The 18,001-nt window shown below is 46.7% G+C and overlaps 2 protein-coding genes across 6 annotated transcripts in view; both read right to left on the bottom strand.

The window, feature by feature from the left end:
* LOC146871983 (bystin-like) overlaps positions 1–18,001 on the bottom strand; it is a 552,899-nt gene that overhangs the window by 192,218 nt on the left and 342,680 nt on the right. The window lies entirely within an intron of this gene.
* The window catches only part of LOC146871984 (uncharacterized), a 249,209-nt gene continuing 245,858 nt past the window's right edge, over positions 14,651–18,001 (bottom strand). The window contains exon 4 of the mRNA XM_085652854.1: positions 14,651–15,359. Within this exon, the coding sequence (XP_085508980.1) occupies positions 14,979–15,359 (381 nt within the window). The 3' untranslated portion in view covers positions 14,651–14,978. The remainder of the gene's footprint in view (positions 15,360–18,001) is intronic.

Below are 18,001 nucleotides of genomic sequence, written 5' to 3'. Positions count from 1 at the left end.
TTCATTGAGTGCTGCATGTAGAATTGCATGTAGAATTTCTCTACACTAGGATGTAGCAAGGGGTGTGCGCAAATAGTGAAATTTGGTTTTGAGTCACTGCGGAAAATGATGACAAACGTACATGAAATTAGATGTAATTGTGCTAAATGCAAATCTGTCAGTTTGCGCTACATTTTAGTGCCAAATCCATCCTCACATCAAATAATTTTGCTAGAGGATGCATCTAAACATAAGCACCGCACACAACAGTTACTTGCATTTTGCTGCTCCTGTGCATTCGCTGTAGGCTTTTACTGCAACCTGCTATATGTTGTATATAAAATTATTTTAAAAAAAGAATATCGGCTCTTCGTAGTTCTGGTTCCCAGTAGTATATTGTAACTTAATTCATTGTACCAAAGTGCATATATTTTCAAACATCCAAGGGTCTTTCGGACCTCTTTAAACCTTGAATAGGTGAACCAGGAATTTAAGGGGAGTTGATGGTTAGTGTTGCAGTTAGCGCTCTAGCGTCCGACGCTAGAGCGCGCAAGCAAGGGACGTTATGCGTACGCCACGACGGTGGCGTACGCGGTTGTATAAATAAAGGGGGCGCGCCTGATTAGGCATTCGCGCCGAGACTGGTCATCTGTGTGGTCTCTGTTATTGGCGCGCCACCACCGCTAGGCCCGCGCGCACTTGTAACACTGGTGACGAGGGCGGCCAGACCCGCCGCGTGCGCAACCTCCAGTGCCGCTTCCTGACGGCCCGCTCGCGGCAGTCCCGCGACCACGCACCTGTCCCACCTCCGGACCTCCTCCGGTCCGCTCCGCTTCTCACGGGAGCTGGGGACAACGCCCGCCAGTTAAGCTCCACATTGATCACTCAGTCGCACCCACAGCACTGAAACACAGACGAATTCCTTTCCACTTGCGCCCACTGGTGGAAGAGGAGCTTAAGAAACTCGAAGAACAAGGTGTTATAGAGACAGTCACCGGACCCACCCCCTGGGTGTCCCCAATGGTGATCGTGGAAAAGCCCCATCAACCAGGCAAAATCCGGGTGTGCATTGACAAGAGGCTGCCCAACAAAGCCATCAAGAGAGAGAGACACATTACGCCCACCATGGATGACATCATTAATGCAACGGAGCTCGCTGGTTTTCCAAGTTGGACCTAAACGCCGGCTATCACCAGCTAACGCTAGCAAAGGAAAGTAGATACATCACCACGTTCAGCACACACCTTGGACTGCGAAGATATCAGCGACTCAATTTTGGAATATCGTCCGCGGCAGAGATCTTCCAAAACACCATCCGGGACATCCTACAAGGCCTGCCCGGAGTCATGAACGTGAGTGACGACATACTAATCCACTCAACAACGGTAGACGAACACTATCGCCGAATCCGGGCCACGCTGGCACGACTCAAGGAGTATGGAGTCACACTCCACAAGGACAAGTGTCAGCTGTTCCAGCAGCGAATTGAATTCTTTGGCTACACCTTCACCAACCACGGCATCCAGGTAGACCCAAGAAAGTCCCAGTCCATCAAGGACGCCCCCGCGCCAGCATCCGCCTCAGAGGTACGCAGTTTTCTGGGAATGGCCACGTACTGCGGGCGCTTCATCCTGAACCTTGCAACGATTGCCGAACCGCTCAGACACCTCACAAAGAACGACATCCCGTGGCAGTGGGGACCTCGCGAAGACAACGCATTCCAAGCCATCAAGACCGCGCTCCTCGACCAGGCCACCCTGGTCTACTTTGACCCAGCAAGGAAGACCAAGCTGCTAGTTGATGCCAGCCCGGTGGGACTAGGAGCGGTTCTCACCCAAGAACAAGAACCGGGGTGATGGGCAACACTGGCGTACGCGAGCAAGGCGCTCACAGCAACCGAACAAAGATACTCCCAAATTGAGCGGGTGGCGCTGGCCATAAAGTGGGGCTGTCGACACTTTCACCTATACGTCTGTGGACACCCGTTCACCGTCGTGACGGACCACCAGCCGCTAGTGCCCCTTTTCAAAGGGACAGCACCGCACCCCCCACCACGAATTGAGCGATGGGCCATCGGGTTGCAACAATATCACATGGACATAACTTATCGACCTGGCACCAAGAATCCGGCCGACTTTCTGTCCAGACACCCCGACAGACGTGAATCCACCCCGACGAGGAGAGATGAGGAAGACGACGCCGAAGCACACCTCGACCTAGTAGCTGCCCTGACCTGCCCCCAAGTGCTGACACTCCATGAGATCCTACGGGCAGCAGAGCACGACACCGTAATGGCCAAGACCCGAGAGGCCCTCCAAAAGGGTTCATGGACCAATTTCATACAGTCCGCCAACACGTGGATGGATGACGAGAGAAAAGACCTACAACAAATCTGGCGGATACGGAACGAACTCAGTACAACCAGGGAAGGAATTATCCTAAGAAGAGCCAGAATTGTCATACCAACCGCACTACGCCGCCAAGCCACCATCCTCGCCCACAAAGGGCATCAGGGAACGGAGAAAATGAAAGCCCGGATGAGGGAAGAAGTATGGTTCCCAGGGATGGACACTTTAGTGGAAGACATCGTGAAGAGCTGCCTCGCGTGTCAGATAACCAGCGGACCAGAACATCCAGCCCCCATCGTAACTGAAGAACCAGGGCAGCACCCATGGGACAGGATCAGCGTAGACTTCGGGAGCCTCCCGGACGGGAGAGTGACACTGGTAGTCCTTGACAGCTTCTCCAAATATCCCCTGGTAGAGGCGCTACCCTCCACGGCGTTCACGTTTGTAGGACCCGCCCTAGAGAAGATGTTCAACATGTTTGGGCGCCCCACGGAACTGAAGAGCGATAACGGGCCACCGTTCCAAGGCCACGAATTCCGAGAGTTCCTCGAGCTCCAAGGCATACGGCACAGGCGGATCACCCCTCAATGGCCCCAAGCCAACGGCGAGGTCGAACGCTTTATGCGAACACTAAATAAAGTCCTACGGATAGCAGTCGCTGAGCAGCAAGACCCTGAGAGAGAGATCCAACGGTTCCTAGGGGAATATCGGAGCACACCCCACTGCTCCACCAAACAGGCCCCCTGGGCCCTCATGCTAAAAGGGACTCGCCGCGATGGTCTGCCCACAGCCCCAGGGTGGGCCCCTCCACCATTTGAGTAGGAACAAGCGCTGCAACAAAGGGAGCGCCGAAACCAGCAAGTGAGCCAGTCGAGGGGCAGTCGGGAACGTGCCCTAAGGCCATGAGACCATGTCCTCATAAGGAACTGAAGACCAGGAGGGAAGTTCAAGTCACGGTATGAGCCCGGGAGCTGGACGGTGGAGCGCCGACACGGAACAATGGTAACAGCAAGAAGAGGGAGCGAGTCGGCCACACGCAACATCTCGTGGTTCAAACGGATTTCTGAGGCCACGGAACATCGACATGGTACCGCAGGAGAGACGAGGGAGAAGACACCGAGATCCCCGAAATGGAACCCCAGTCACCCCCGAGCAGGCACGAGTCGACAGCAGCGCCAGGACACCCTGACCCCGCGGCTGGCGGGGCTGAACTTGACTGCCCGTCAAACCCCAACACCCGAGCAACGGCCAGGTATGGACTGAGGGGGAATTCCCCGCCGAGCAGCCGCCTCAAAGACTTTGCATGCCAAGTAAGTGAGTGACTGTGTTATCCAAATCCTGGTTTCATCATCCAAGTTGGAGAGGGATGTTGCAGTTAGCGCTCTAGCGTCCGACGCTAGAGCGCGCAAGCAAGGGACGTTATGCGTACGCCACGACGGTGAAGTACGCGGTTGTATAAATAAAGGGGGCGCGCCTGATTAGGCATTCGCGCCGAGACTGGTCATCTGTGTGGTCTCTGTTATTGGCGCGCCACCACCGCTAGGCCCACGCGCACATGTAACAGTTAGCAGGCAGAAACGAGCTCCAACCATGCCCCCCTCCTGAGCCATTCTGATGCACATAGTGGACTGCCAAAGGAGTTAAAAAAGCATCCTGTGAGGCCAAGGTCAGTCTATTTGCCAGAGCTTGGGAGACACGCTCAAGGCGACAATTGCAAATTTCAAAGCAAACGGAAATCCACCCTTCCTCCTAAGGTCTCAGGCTGAATGGGAACATCAGCACCTTTAGGGCTATGAAGGCTGTGCTGCCACTCACTAGTTGTATCCGGCACCTGAACGTAACAAAGTAGGTTCATTCTTTAGATTGTTTCACGTTTATTAATTTATCTAAGCTTGAGGTTGCAGAAAAACGGATAGACAGAATCACTCTGATTGTGGGTATTTAACATCCAGTTCTCGTTATTCACATTTTAACATAGAGCTGCTGGTAAATCCTCTGCAAAACATGTGCTTTCAGGGAGGTAGGTGGGCGATGGAGGGGTGAATACTCTGTATGCGTCATATCACATTTATCTACAGTCAAGTTCAACGAAACAATTATAATTGTATACTTTTCACCTAGCAGTATTACTAAAGAGGACAAATCAGAGCTTTGTGAAGAAGGCTTTTGTACTTCAGAGGTGTACCACCTCTGCATGCCTGTTTCAGTGATGGGGCTAAGGTCTACAGGGGACCCATCAATGTACAGTGTGAGGCCTGCAGCTACTTCTTTATTCACCTGACCTTGTGTTTGGAAGACCTCACAGTACAAAAGTAATATGCAGGTCAAAGTGAGTCACTGGGCCTGATGTCAGCTCGAAGTGCAATGCCCCAGGAGGGGAAACACCACACAGGCCCAGGCAAACAAAATAACTATCATTTATTTAAACCAGAACTTTTAAGCTCACTCATCCACAGAAATCCAGCCCTCACATTGCACTGATCTTTGCGATGTTTGTTTTTATACACAAATAAAAAATCCCAGATTTACAAACCTTACATAAGAGTGAAGAGTGAAAATGAAGCCTACGAATGGATGTGCGGGCTGCCATCTTCATGTTGTATTTATTTTCTCTTGCAAGTAAAAGTAATAGTGAATGCAGCACATGCGCTGTCACACGAGACCTACAAATGGGAGAGCTTTTACAATAGTGCTGAGTTTTTCGCAAATCATATAATTGTAGTAGTGTCCTTTCATTTAGTAGACTTTTTGCCATGAGAACAGTAAATACCAGGTTACAGGCTCCAAAAGAAATGCTGCTTCAGCAGTGATCTGTATGTAAACTGTGGCCAAATTCAGTGTCATACCTTAAATGCTAATGCGCATGCTGCACAGATGTGTGTTTTTGTATAACATGCAACGTTAAATATTCCAATAATTTTGCAAGACACTGTAATCAGAAAGTTGCACCTTCCAATCCCAGTATCAGTTTGCTGTATGAATCTTTGTGCACCCGGCAAATATCAAGTTGAATTGCTGCAGAGCCTTCTCAGCGCACTGTCCTTCTTTGGTTAATAAAAATAAAGTGCATTAAAGTATTTTAGGTTATTACAATACTCTTAGTTAGATCAGACGTCTCAAATTTCCATGTTACTTATGTGCCCTACCCATATGGCAAAAAAACTAAGGATCAGCCATGACTGTGACTGCAGCAGAAGGTAGTATGGATGACAACTTTAGGTCAGTACTTCATATTCAATCAATCAATATGAACTTTATTCGGATAAAAGCAGCATATCCATAAAAGTACAAGTTTAAAAGAGACACAATTCATTACAATAAAAGTGGTCTCCAGTGTTAGTAGATAGGTCATAATTATACAATCCTATTAAAAATGTAAGTCTGAATCATTAAATGAATACATTAAAATTAGCAAAAATACAATCAAAAACGTTCGGGTCAGAAATTTAAAACAAAAACCATTTGAATTAACCGGGGTACATAGAGTTACGAGTACGCACTGCCGTTTTCAAAAAGCATCCAACCCGAAAACATAGTTCATCATCAGTTATAGCTAGCACCATCCCATAGGCTGCCTTATAATCAGTTACATGTCGAGCTTTAAAATATGGGTTAAGGAATCTTTTAGTGAGAAGTGAGTAATAAGAACAGAAAAATAAAAAATGTAACATTGATTGCTTATGTATGTTATTACAAGGACAGTATAAAAGATCGAGGTTGGCAGTAAAACCGGTAGGGAATGACAACAGATATTTCATTGTGTCTGTCCTTAGCCGGAAAAGTAAGCCCCTTTCCCAGCGGCCAATTGATTTTAAAAGATATCTAGGCATCGCTGGGATCACATTCTCAATTTGCATATATCTAGCAACTGAAGTTTTTTTACATTCCGTTGCTAATCTTGTTTCTTTATATAATGCATAAAGGGTTTCTTCAAGAGATTTAATACTAATGGAGCAATGGTCTAAGGGGTTTAAAAAGAGACCTTCCATATTCACACTACTTAAGCTTTTGTGGACTGCTGCCAACCACGGTATGTCCATCCCTTTGTCACATTTCAAACAATCTAAGATTATCTCTCTTGTCAATTGTGCAGCCGGGTTTTTCCAAATTCTCAGCCAAAACAAAGTCGGGCGAGCCTTAATGTAATCCTCTATGTACGGTAGGTTGAGTTCGCTATGACCAGCATACGTAGAGGAGGAAAATGGTGCGCCCAAGACTTTGCGGCAAAATCCATTCTCTTCACACTGAATGGGAGTACTAGCCGTGTTCCCCCAAACCTCCGCCCCATATGTAGCAACTGGTATACATTGCAATCTGTAAATTTTAACAATTGAAGGCACCACCTCTATGTTTCTTGGCTTAGGTATCCCAAGTATGGTATTAATAGAATTAATAAACTTCCATTTACAGTGGACCACATGATCATTCCACAATCCATTAGATGCGAATACCAACCCAAGATACGGGAAATTGCAAGTACTTAATAATTGATTACAATTTGAAACAATTGAAAAGTTAAAATGGTTCTTAGACCCGCATGACATCAGAAATGATTTTTTTAAATTAGTGCATAAATCTAGGGTTGCCATAAACTCCACAAAACCATGAACCAGGGCACGAAGGGCTTTAGGAGTACGCCCCATTAGTACTGCATTGTCAGCATATAACAATGCAGGGATTTTGTTTCCATTAATAATTGGGACATCTTGAGTTAAGGTCACCAGAGATTTGGTTAGATCATTGATATACAAAATGAATAAGGGGGGGGCCAGGACACAACGCTGCCTGACCCCCCTACCAACTTCAATAGTTTTAGAGATCTCGCCGTCCCTACTAATACGCACCCTGGCTTTTAGATCTCTGTGCAAATATGCCAGAAAGGAGACTAATGAGTCGTCTAACCCAAAATTTAAAAGAGTTGACCACAGCGAGATCTATTTACAAAGTCAAAGGCCGACGTAAGATCCATAAATGCCAGATACATAGGTGTTTTCTTAGCTATATTGTATTTACTGATAATCAGGTTGAGGTTAAGGCATTGTTCCACAGTGCCAACCTTACTCCTAAACCCCAACTGGCATGGATGCAAAACCTGACAGTCCTCAGCCCATGACTTGATCCTATTAAATAATACCCTCCCCAAAATTTTCAGATTATTATCAATCAGTGAGATCGGCCTATAGCAGCTCGGGTTTGACCGGTCCCCCTTCTTAAAAATTGGAACTATAGTACTGTAAGACCAGGTTTCAGGAATAGATGAATTTGTCAAATTATTAAAAACATTTACAAGTAGTGGTGCCCAAAAATCGGGATAACTTTTAATAAGACCATCCGGCCCGGGAGCTTTGCCCCCCAGGCTCTGAGCGATGGCCTCCTCAACTTCAAATAATTCAATCTGAATCTCGGTGGTGTGTGTGTACTCCTTATTAGATTCACAAGGGTCCGGGGCAGCATAAATCTTGCTAAAGTGTGCCTCCCAAGACTCACTAGAAATGTTACAACTAATAGGTGAGGCTGTATTTCCCACAGATTTCATACCTTTAACAGCCTTCCAAAAGTCCTTTCCATTTTTTAATACATTTGCCCGAACAAGGTTAGCCCAGTGGTCATTAATGAGCTCCTCCTTCCTGCATATGATAGCTCTTTTATAGCACCTCCTAAGTGACGACACAAGAGAGCTAACTCTAGCTTTACTTACAAGTGCCTTCCTTAATGCTCTGTTAGCTGCAGAGCAATCTGCATTAAACCAGCCTGGGTCAGAATTAATACTCTTATTTGGCTTAGACATTAATTTTTTAATGCCAATACAAAGCTCTGAGAAGGCACCAACTACCTCTGCGTTGCGTTCTCTAAATGTCAGACAGGTGTTAATCAGATCAGGATAAAATTTTATCATCCTTTCAAATAATGCATTATTATCAATACCACGCCACACAAGTCTAAGATTATCAGTTGTCATTGTTAGATCACTTGCCCCGTGCGTATGATCATACGTTGGGCGGTGTGTGAAACTTAGAATGGTATTAATAGGATTATGGTCTCCCTGTAATGTTGGGATTACTTCGGCCCTTAGCACATACCTTTCTAGGGAAGCAGTTATGAAAATATAATCAATAGTGGATGCTGAACCTCGACTTCTGTAGGTTGGTACTATACATCCGTCACTAGGCGGCGCGGCTGCAATCTCCATAACATTAAGAAAATTGTTCGAGCTTAGGAGGTTCTCTAACTGCTCACCTCTTTTGCTCAACGAACCCCTAGTGGTGGGTTGGACAGCCGAGTAAATGTCCCTTGGGATTTTAACATTAAAATCACCACCTAGACATATGCCCTTAATTGGGGCACCACAATTATCAATTTGTAATTTTAAGATAAAATTAAACAACTCAGAAAAGTTCATATTGGGACCAGTTTTAAAATCATCATTATAAAAATTAATCAAATAAAGTGAGACCCCCCGAGTATAGAGGGTTACTTGAAATTTATCACTGTTGGTTTGCAAGGTTCTAGCACGGCCGCCTGCCTTAATATTTATCCAGGTAGAGAGGCCACCAGCAGGCCTGCCTAATTTAGGGATGGGGGATAAAATATTAAAACATTCAAAACCCTCCATAAACAACTCCCGGGTCGCCCAGGTTTCTTGAAACATTACAATGTCTTGACTATTTATTAACTCCTTCCGGTCTGGTAAGTTTAATTTAGATGCCAGACCGGCAACATTCCAGCTCAATATTTTAAGTGTCACATCTACATTCCTTATAATCGTTATGTCAGATTTGCTAGGCTGGGGACGTGATCGAATCAGTGCTAATTCTGATACCTCAGTTAATACTTCACTCGTTGATGGGAAGGACAGTCAATCTTTACAGTCCAAACCTGATAAGGGTGTAAATCTGTTGAGTATTGGAATGGAGTTAGGCAAAATAAAGCAAGATGCCTCAAATGTGGGTTTATAAAAGTAGCCTAAGGGTAGCGCCCATATGCTAGTGCTGAGATCTGTCTGCTCCATCTGTGATGATAGTATGGTTTTTGCCACTGATTGTCTACGGAAGTTGATAACTATGCAGTCCCCCTTGATAGATTTGGGGGATATACCCAGCCAACCCACTTGCCGTACCATAATGATATTCTCAATTAAGGATGGCCTAAATCTCTTATGTTTGGAGAGCCAATCAACACACTTACAGCGTAGTTGCTCCCAGGATTCTGTCTGATCTTTTCTTAGAGGGGGAACACCTGCTAGAACCACAACATATGGACAAGCCTCCGGAGGTAAGTTTAGCACCATATTTTTACCCTCAGTATAAGTCATAGAAATTGGGTCAGTGGCGCCTTCTTGTGATATGTTATCCATACCATTGCTATTGTGTGAAGAGGTGGGAACATTACTGACAGATGTCATATTATTTATCAAATTGCCATCATTAATCCTACTTCTATCAACCTGTTCCATAAGCATTTTTGCCCCCATGTTGCCCCGGGTTTCAAAACACGTACGAATTTTGTTACATGTCGCACAATCATTGACTCCCGGATTTAGATTAGGTAGAGCATTAGTGATTTGACTGCGAATAGAGTTATTATTAGGGAGTGCATTTTGTGTTTGCTTTCTAACACTAATGGAGTCAGACACTTTAGCATCAACTTGGGGGTCAATATTAATAATTTGGGGCACAGGCTTTGCGGGCTGGGCAGACTGAACAGGAGGAGCAGCTGAAATACAATCTTTCACAGAGGATAGAAAACTATCAAGAGCAAGCTTAACGCGGTCGATGATAGTGTCCATAAAATGATTCATATCAATTACACTACTACAGCTGCCATTGCCAATAATAGAAAACTGAAGATCATTCTCAGTCTGAGTTCCAATGGAGTGATGAGGGGATTCAATCATTGGAGCATGTACATGGGCCTCAACAGTTGTTAAATTGGAGCGAATCCAAGAATTTAATGTTGTGCGAGTAGAACATGGGCAAATTGGTTGTTTTCTCTTAGCGCTAACTGTCTTTGCTGATTTCCTCTTACGTTTTGCCCCCGGAGGAGGAGCATTAACTGTTACGGTATTTAATTCAGATGGATTTGATGTAGTGACGTCACAAGTCTCTTCACAAACCAAAGCGGGAACATCAGGGTCACATAAAATTAAGTCAGTAGTTTCAACAATCGGACCAAGAGATTGTGCAGATTGCCCTAAGCCGAGGGAAAGACGCCTCTCGGTAAGCTCGATTTCATTGCTCACAATACTGACGGCCCTTTCCAACATGCTTTCAATGCTCGTTGTGGCGGGTCTAACAGCCGGCAGTACTGTACGCTTCCCCATAGTTACTTTAAGAGCACTATGGAAACGAAAGACGGTGTGATTAAATAAAAATAACCTTTGCTCACCTATGGAGCAACTTCAGCAATAGCCAGATGGAAGAGGGATGGCCCAGTCCAGTCTCCTCCAACCTCTGACGACCTCAGACGGCCCGCCCTTTGCCCGGGCTTAGTGTAGAGGAGACAGACCAATAAATGCTCCCCCAGATATTGAGGGAGTGACCGGTGGTGTCCGCCTTGCCCCTCAGCGTCCTGGGGCTCGTAGTCCAGCAATAGAGCGGCCACAAACAGCGACGCGTCTCCTCCTTTAAGTTGAACAAAATATCCTTAGAAAATAGATACTAGCAAATTACTGACACTCACCAGATCTGTATCAGTTCTGATTCCTTATAAGCAAAAATAGGAAATAAACAAAAAGCTATTTGTCTTTTTGAATAAAGCATCAGGATACAAAACTGAGTTTGTACTGGCCAGGGCACTCCTATCTCTAATGCTGCCAGTAACTTCCCTAAGAGCAGAATGTCAAGTTTTCTGCAGAATCTGGGCTCCGAACTTCCCCAGTAAATTGTACTACTCGAGCCGAGTAGTAACAGGCTCCAACAGCCGTCGGAGACTCCCACCGCTTACCTGAAGCGGGAAACAAATTCAAATCTGGTCTAGGAGCACCGCAAATTCCTCCAGCGACGTCCATGATAGTGAAGGCAGACTCCGGTCACAAAGGCTCTCCTAATTCCTCGTGAAGCTGCGGGGCGCAGAGATCCGCTCCAACCAAAGTAACTCCGCAAAGTAGTCCGCTCGCCTTTAGTCGTGTGCTGGCTGCATTTCGTTGCCGCTCCGCTCCGTCCTTTCCTCGTCCAGCCGGATAGAAGTGGGCGGGTAGTCTTGGTTTGCCTGCTTTGCGCAGGAAAGAACGTTCCCCACCAAGACAGCACAGAGGGTACTGCTGCTGTGGCTGTCACAAAGGCGTGAGCTCCTCCAAGGCTGAAGACCGCCAGTCAGTAATCCGACATTCGCCAAACACTCGCCCCCAGGACCAGCCACCCAATATTCCAGGGCTGGTCAAGTCGCGTCGCGTCTGGTGAACATATGGAAGCTGCAACGCCCGCTCCTCGAAGGCCACAAAAAAGGACCCACTTCATATTCATACTTCATTAGAGTTCTCAGTACACCTCTGGAAAGATGGACATCTTGTCTCAGAAACTCCCCTAGTGGTGTGACCACTGCCAATGTAACACAACTGGAGGGATGGAATCCACCACGTTTGAGTCACCAAAAGGAAGCACGAGTCTACACGAATCAAGAGAAAGAGAATAGTCAGGCCCAGAAATGACATCTGAAAAAACATTGGGTTTACAGCTACAAATGTCCCTCACACAATACTCTGGAGAGCAAGCCTTCGAGATATTTCTGTCCTGGATCACCCTCATCAAAAGGGGAAATTGAGAGGACTGAAGGTGTCATTCTTGGTACTTAATCAATTGCATCAAAGTGGAGTGGAGTGTGACCATGTGCAGCAGGTGAGGAGAAACTAGCTGCAAAGAGTTCACCTTCTCCAAGCAGTCATCCACATACTGTAAAATAGCTATTTACAGTCTGCAAAGGTGTCCCGTGAACAACACCAGTACCTTAGTAACAACTTGAGAAGCCAAAGTGAGGCCAATAGGAAGAACTACAAACTGGTAGCAGTTATACCTGCAACAAATCTCAAGGACTGCAATATGAATCATGTGGTCCATAGGACAGCATTGTTTGCTGAAGGTCCAGGACCTGAAGAGCTTGGCTGACGAAGAGCCCTAAGAATTTTTCTTTTCACATGAAGGAGTTGAAGACACTCGGATCACAAAAGAAATCTCAGGCTCTACTCTTCCTTGGAGACCAAGAAGTAGCAGAAGCTGCACCCAGGCCCCCTCTGGGCCTTTCATTATTCCTAACAACACCACTGGCAAGAACGTTTAGGATTCTCTAAGACAAGATATGGTCATGAATGGCTGGAGAAGAAGAAAAGTTGGAGGGGAGGACTTTGGGTGGTAATATCCTGAAGGGGAGAGCATATCCTTTGTTTATGATTTGGAGGACGCACAGTTCAGAGGTTACAGTCTGCTAGTGGTCCCTAAACTTGGAGATCTGTCCACCAGTCTGGTGATTGTGTTCAGCAGAGGACAAAAGTAAAGTGTTTTGAAGTAGTGAGGGCGGGAAAGGAGGATGAAGAAGACTGCTGTTGTGCTGGCATCTTCTTTTGAACCCACTTTTAACCTCCGTAGCCACAAATAAAATTGGGGTTGTTCCTGAGGAAGATATGATGGTTGAACCACAAAAAACTGTTACAACCTTGAAAAGCTACAACGATTCTGTTAGTGCTGCTGTGTCTTTTGTGCTTGGGGAGCAAAATCTCATTTGATGCTCTAATGATGGGCTTCATAAGTCAGACCCTACTTGGCTCATTAAGGGATTCAGAAGGATGGTTAGTATTTATCACCTGAAATATTTTCTCACTTTCTCTCTCTGTCTGTATCATTCTATGTCCCTCTCTGTCTTTGATAGAGAAACCTCTCTCCCTCTCCTGCCATTTTTGCTTTCTCATCTGTATCTAGTAGAAGGGATAGGGGGCATGAGAAACTATTTGGAGGTGAACATAACAGAATAAACGTAGGTACCTTTTTCATGGGAGTGTTTAAGGCAACATATGGGCAATTTGGTGGGAACTAGAATAAAATTTGTCCAAGCGTTGCAAGAAATAGCCATTCACGTTCTGGCCATTCGTGTTCTTCCTGAGCGCTCATGCTAATATATTACAATGAAAGGCACTTACTTATGCCATGTGGCATAATAGTGTCATTTCAGGAATTTAATGTACAACACGTGAAACGAAATACCAGAAATTACACCAGCATAATTTACATTTTGCTTGGGCCTGATGGGAATGAAAGCTGCAGATGCCAGTGACACTTGTAGGTGGGTCAGACTAGAAGAAAGAATGAAGTATGCAGGCATTTTATCAGAATAAAATGTGTTTGTTGCAATTGCAAAACTTATAAAAGACAAGGTCCCCAGGCCCTAATATGAAAGATTAAAACAGCTACCCAGTTTGACGGCACCCATGTTTTCTCTGTTGTTCACAGAGATCTCAGTTGTGAACTTTTAGCCCCACCCCTCTTCATGGATGAGTAACCCTTTAGTTGTAAAGGGGTGCTAATCAAGGTGACACACAATCTTATAGACCTATAATCCTCATTGATATAGATTGTACCCTATACACAAACTTCATTCTGAAGGCAATCAAAGAATGGATAGAGGTGATGGAGAAATTGAATGCAACTCAAGGGGTATTTAGACAAGAACTATCTACCACTTAGCAAGTCTTTATCTTCCTTCACATTGTGAATAAATTCAGCATGATATAACAGATGCCTTTATATGTAGCATTTTTGGATTTCACTTCAACCTTCAATATGATCCTGAGGGCTAGAATTTTGAAAGATCTGGAGAACTTGGGAATTAATGCAGCACTGCTATCTATAGTCAAAATACTCTACCCAGGAGCTACTGCCTATGTAAGAGTGGTCCTAAAACAGGACTTGAGCAGGCAATTTCCAACATCATCTGGAGTGAAACAGGAGCTGTATCATGATGGTGTTTTCTGTCTCATTGCAGAGCTGAGCACCTGTCTTTATGTGCTTGCAGTGTGTAAAGTTAATTCATGTAACAGGGGTTGTACATGCTCTGTGAAAAATGGTTCAATAACAAGCACATTTGATTTTTGAACTGGAAACCCCAGCATCCTCAGCAGTGGCCATTTTGTTGACTGTGGTATATAAGGTTGCCTGCCTGAGGCCTTCCCTTTGTCTTTGTGAGCATTGAAAGAATTCAGATGCATTTTTAGTAGAGCTCCAATAGTCTGGTTTTGGTGGCATTACCAAGAAGCTCTATGTCGAGGGGTGAAGAAGAGACCCAACAGCGAACGGGTTCACTTGAGATTTTATTTATTAGGACGTGGTAATGAACAAAGAAAACAGAAAGTCACTTCGCCCTGGTAAAGTCCTCGGTCAGCAAATTAGGGTTCTCCACCATAGGGGTTTCTCTTCCAGGGCGGTTCTCCGGTGTACAGCTTGGTTCTCAGCTTGGACTCCCGGGCATTAAAGAAAGAAAAAAAGGACACGTTTCAGTCTGTTGACTTCTATCACTCGTGTCAGGGAAGAGGAGGTGAGGAGCTTTCCACCAGAGAGACTAAAGGAGGAGTATGTGAGGGGGGGGGATCCGTCACCAAGACAAGGGAATTGCGGGGGTTTTTGCTCTGTTCTCTATGTAAGCGCGAGCTGCGCAGAAGCAGGCTTCCCTCTACCCCGGCTTTCCGGACTCCCTACCCGCCTCCCACGGCCCTCGCAAGCGCTGCCGCACCTGGGTGAGCCACGTCCCCCCCGGGGAGTGGCTGGGCGAAGAGCCGGTCCGTTGGCCTCCTGGCTTGACGGTCTTTGGTTCCACACTCGTCTCTTCGGTCTTCGGGTCCTTCTCCGTCTTCTCCTCCGCTCGCTCCGCGTCTGCCTCCTTCGGGATACTTCCGCCCTCTTCTCCTCTTGGCCATTCTTTATTGGGCAACGGTGCCCCGAGGCTCCGCCCCCAAACGCTCGTCACGGGTGGTTCATCCTGGGTCTTAAAGGGCCAGCTACCCGCAACAGGAAGTTGTATCGGTCCAGGTGAGGCAGTCTGCCAATCGAGGGGCTGGAATGGTAAAGAAGGGGTTGTATCGTCACCGTGGGTTGGATTCGGTCTGTGGAGGGTCGGACTCTGACACACCCCCACCCCAGCATCGTCCCGATCGGGGACAAGAGGCAAGCGAGAGAGAAAGTCAGCGTTGGCGTTGAGGAGACCCTTACGGTGACGCACCTCAAAGGAATACGGCTGGAGGGACAAGAACCATCTCATGACACGGGGGTTGTTACCCTTATTCCGGCTCATCCAAACTAAGGGGGCATGGTCCGTAAACAGGATGAAATGAGTACCCTCCAGGTAATATTGGAGTTTGTCCACGGCCCACTTAATGGCAAGACATTCCTTCTCGATAACGGGGTAGGCTCGTTCCCTCGGAAACAACTTCCTGCTAATAAACAGGACAGGTTTTTCGACCCCCTCCCTGGTGGATTGGGACAACACAGCTCCTATTCCCACCTCTGAGGCGTCAGTCTGGAGAACAAAGGGTCGGGAGTGATCCGGGGAGATGAGGAGGGGACGACTGGTGATTGCCTGTTTTAGTTCATGAATGGCCGTTCTTACAGCAAGGGAGGGCGTGGATAAGGCGGTTTTCGGAGTGTTTTTCTGTAGGAGATCAGTAAGGGGTGCGGAGATTTCTGCATAACGGGGGATGAACCTACGGTAGTAGCCTAATAATCCCAGGAACGCCCGAACTTCTTTCTTCGTTGTCGGCAAGGGGGCTTGTTGGATGGCTCTGATCTTTTCGTCCTGGGGTTCGATGCACCCATCTCCTATAACGAACCCCAGATACCGTACCCTAAGGAAAGCAGCTCGGGATTTCTTGGCATTGATATGCAACCCAGCCTGCTGGAGGGAGCTTAAGACCTTGCGTATATCCTCTAGGTGGCGTTCCCAGGTGGGACTATGGATGACGATATCGTCCAGATATGCAGAGGAAAAGGCCTGATGAGGTTTTAATATGGTGTTCATCAACCTCTGAAATGTAGCTGGTGCTCCGTGTAGCCCAAAGGGAAGGACTGTGAACTCAAAAAGACCGTCAGGTGTGGAGAAGGCGGTCTTTTCTTGGTCCGAGGCCCGTAAGGGTACCTGCCAATAGCCCTTTGTTAAGTCGAGTGTAGTTATATAACGGGCCTCCCCCAGTCGTTCTACTAGATCATCTACTCGAGGTATGGGGTATGCGTCCAGTTTTGAGATGGCATTTACTTGTCTGAAGTCAATGCAAAACCGGATCGACCCGTCGGGTTTGGGTACTAGGACTATGGGAGAGTTCCAGTTACTAGTTGAGGGACGGATGATTCATGTTTGTAACATCTGTCGTATTTCATCGGAGACTGCCTGTTGTCGGGAGGCGGGAAGTCGATATGGTCTTTGTCTAACTATCTTCCCTGCTTCGGTATCGATACTGTGTTCAAGAAGGTGGGTTTTCCCAGGTTGGTCAGAAAACAGGGTTTGGAAGTCTGTTAGTGTCTGCCACAACTCCTCCCTTTGTTGTGAGGTCAAGGTTTCGTTAATGGGCAGGTGAGAGAGAGTGCAGGGGTCCTGGGGTAAGGTCTGTACTAGTTGGTTAGGAATTGGTGGGGGTCCTAGCCATTTTTTTAAGAGATTTATGTGGTATGTCTGAACCTTTCGTGGCCCCAGGCGAACATGATAGGTGGTGGCTCCTAAGGTTTTAATAATCTCAAAGGGTCCTTTCCATTCCGTCTTAACGGAAGAAAGGGAGGAGGGTATACGGACCAACACCCAGTCCCCCACCCGCAGGGTTCGTAGCTTTTTCCCTTTGTCATACTGCTGTTTTTGCAGTGTTTGTTTTCTATCCAGTTTGGCGTGGGCTAAATCCCGAAGTTTCCCTATTTTCGCCCGCAGTTGCTGTGTGTATTCTAGCATGTCTTGTGTATCATTCTGTCCTTTTTCCCAGGCTTCCCTGGTCATTTCAAGAAGCGTACGGGGTTGTCTCCCGTAAAGAAGCTCAAACGAAGAACACCCTAAACTACTCTGGACTTGACCCCGGATGACAAAAAGGGCAAGGGGGAGCAGGCGGTCGCAATCTTTTCCCTCCCCCGACAAGAGTTTTTTTAATGTAAGCTTCAGGGTACCGTTATACCTTTCGACAAGACCATCGGTTTGAGGATGGTAAACCGATGTTTTTATATGTCGCACGTCAAGGGTTTTACATATCTGGGCCATCAATTTGGAGACAAATGGGGTGCCTTGATCCGTTAGGATTTGTCGAGGGAAACCCACCCTAGAAAAGTACTCTATCAATTTATCCGAGATGTTGGTGGTAGTGGGTGCTCGGAGGGGGAATGCATCCGGAAAACGGGTACAGTAGTCTACCAATACCAGCACGTACTGAAACCCCTTCCGGGAGCGGGGTAGAGGCCCAATGAGGTCCATCCCTACCCTGTCAAAGGGTTGACCTATTATAGGCAAAGGCTGTAGAGGGGCCTGTGTGGGTGTATAAGAACTCGTTTTTTGACAAACGGGACATTCACTACAGTACTTCTTGGTTTGTGCGTATATACCGGGCCAGTAGAAAAGACGTAGGAGTCCCTGTGTGGTTTTCTCGGCCCCCATATGGCCGGCAAGGAGGTGGGAATGGGCGAAGAATAGTATTTGTTCGCGAAAGTCTTGAGGGACCAAGAGCTGAGGGT

Source organism: Triturus cristatus, chromosome 1_1 (genome assembly GCF_964204655.1).
Source record: "Triturus cristatus chromosome 1_1, aTriCri1.1, whole genome shotgun sequence".
NCBI lineage: Eukaryota > Metazoa > Chordata > Amphibia > Caudata > Salamandridae > Triturus > Triturus cristatus.
This window is presented reverse-complemented; position numbering and strand designations above follow the sequence as displayed.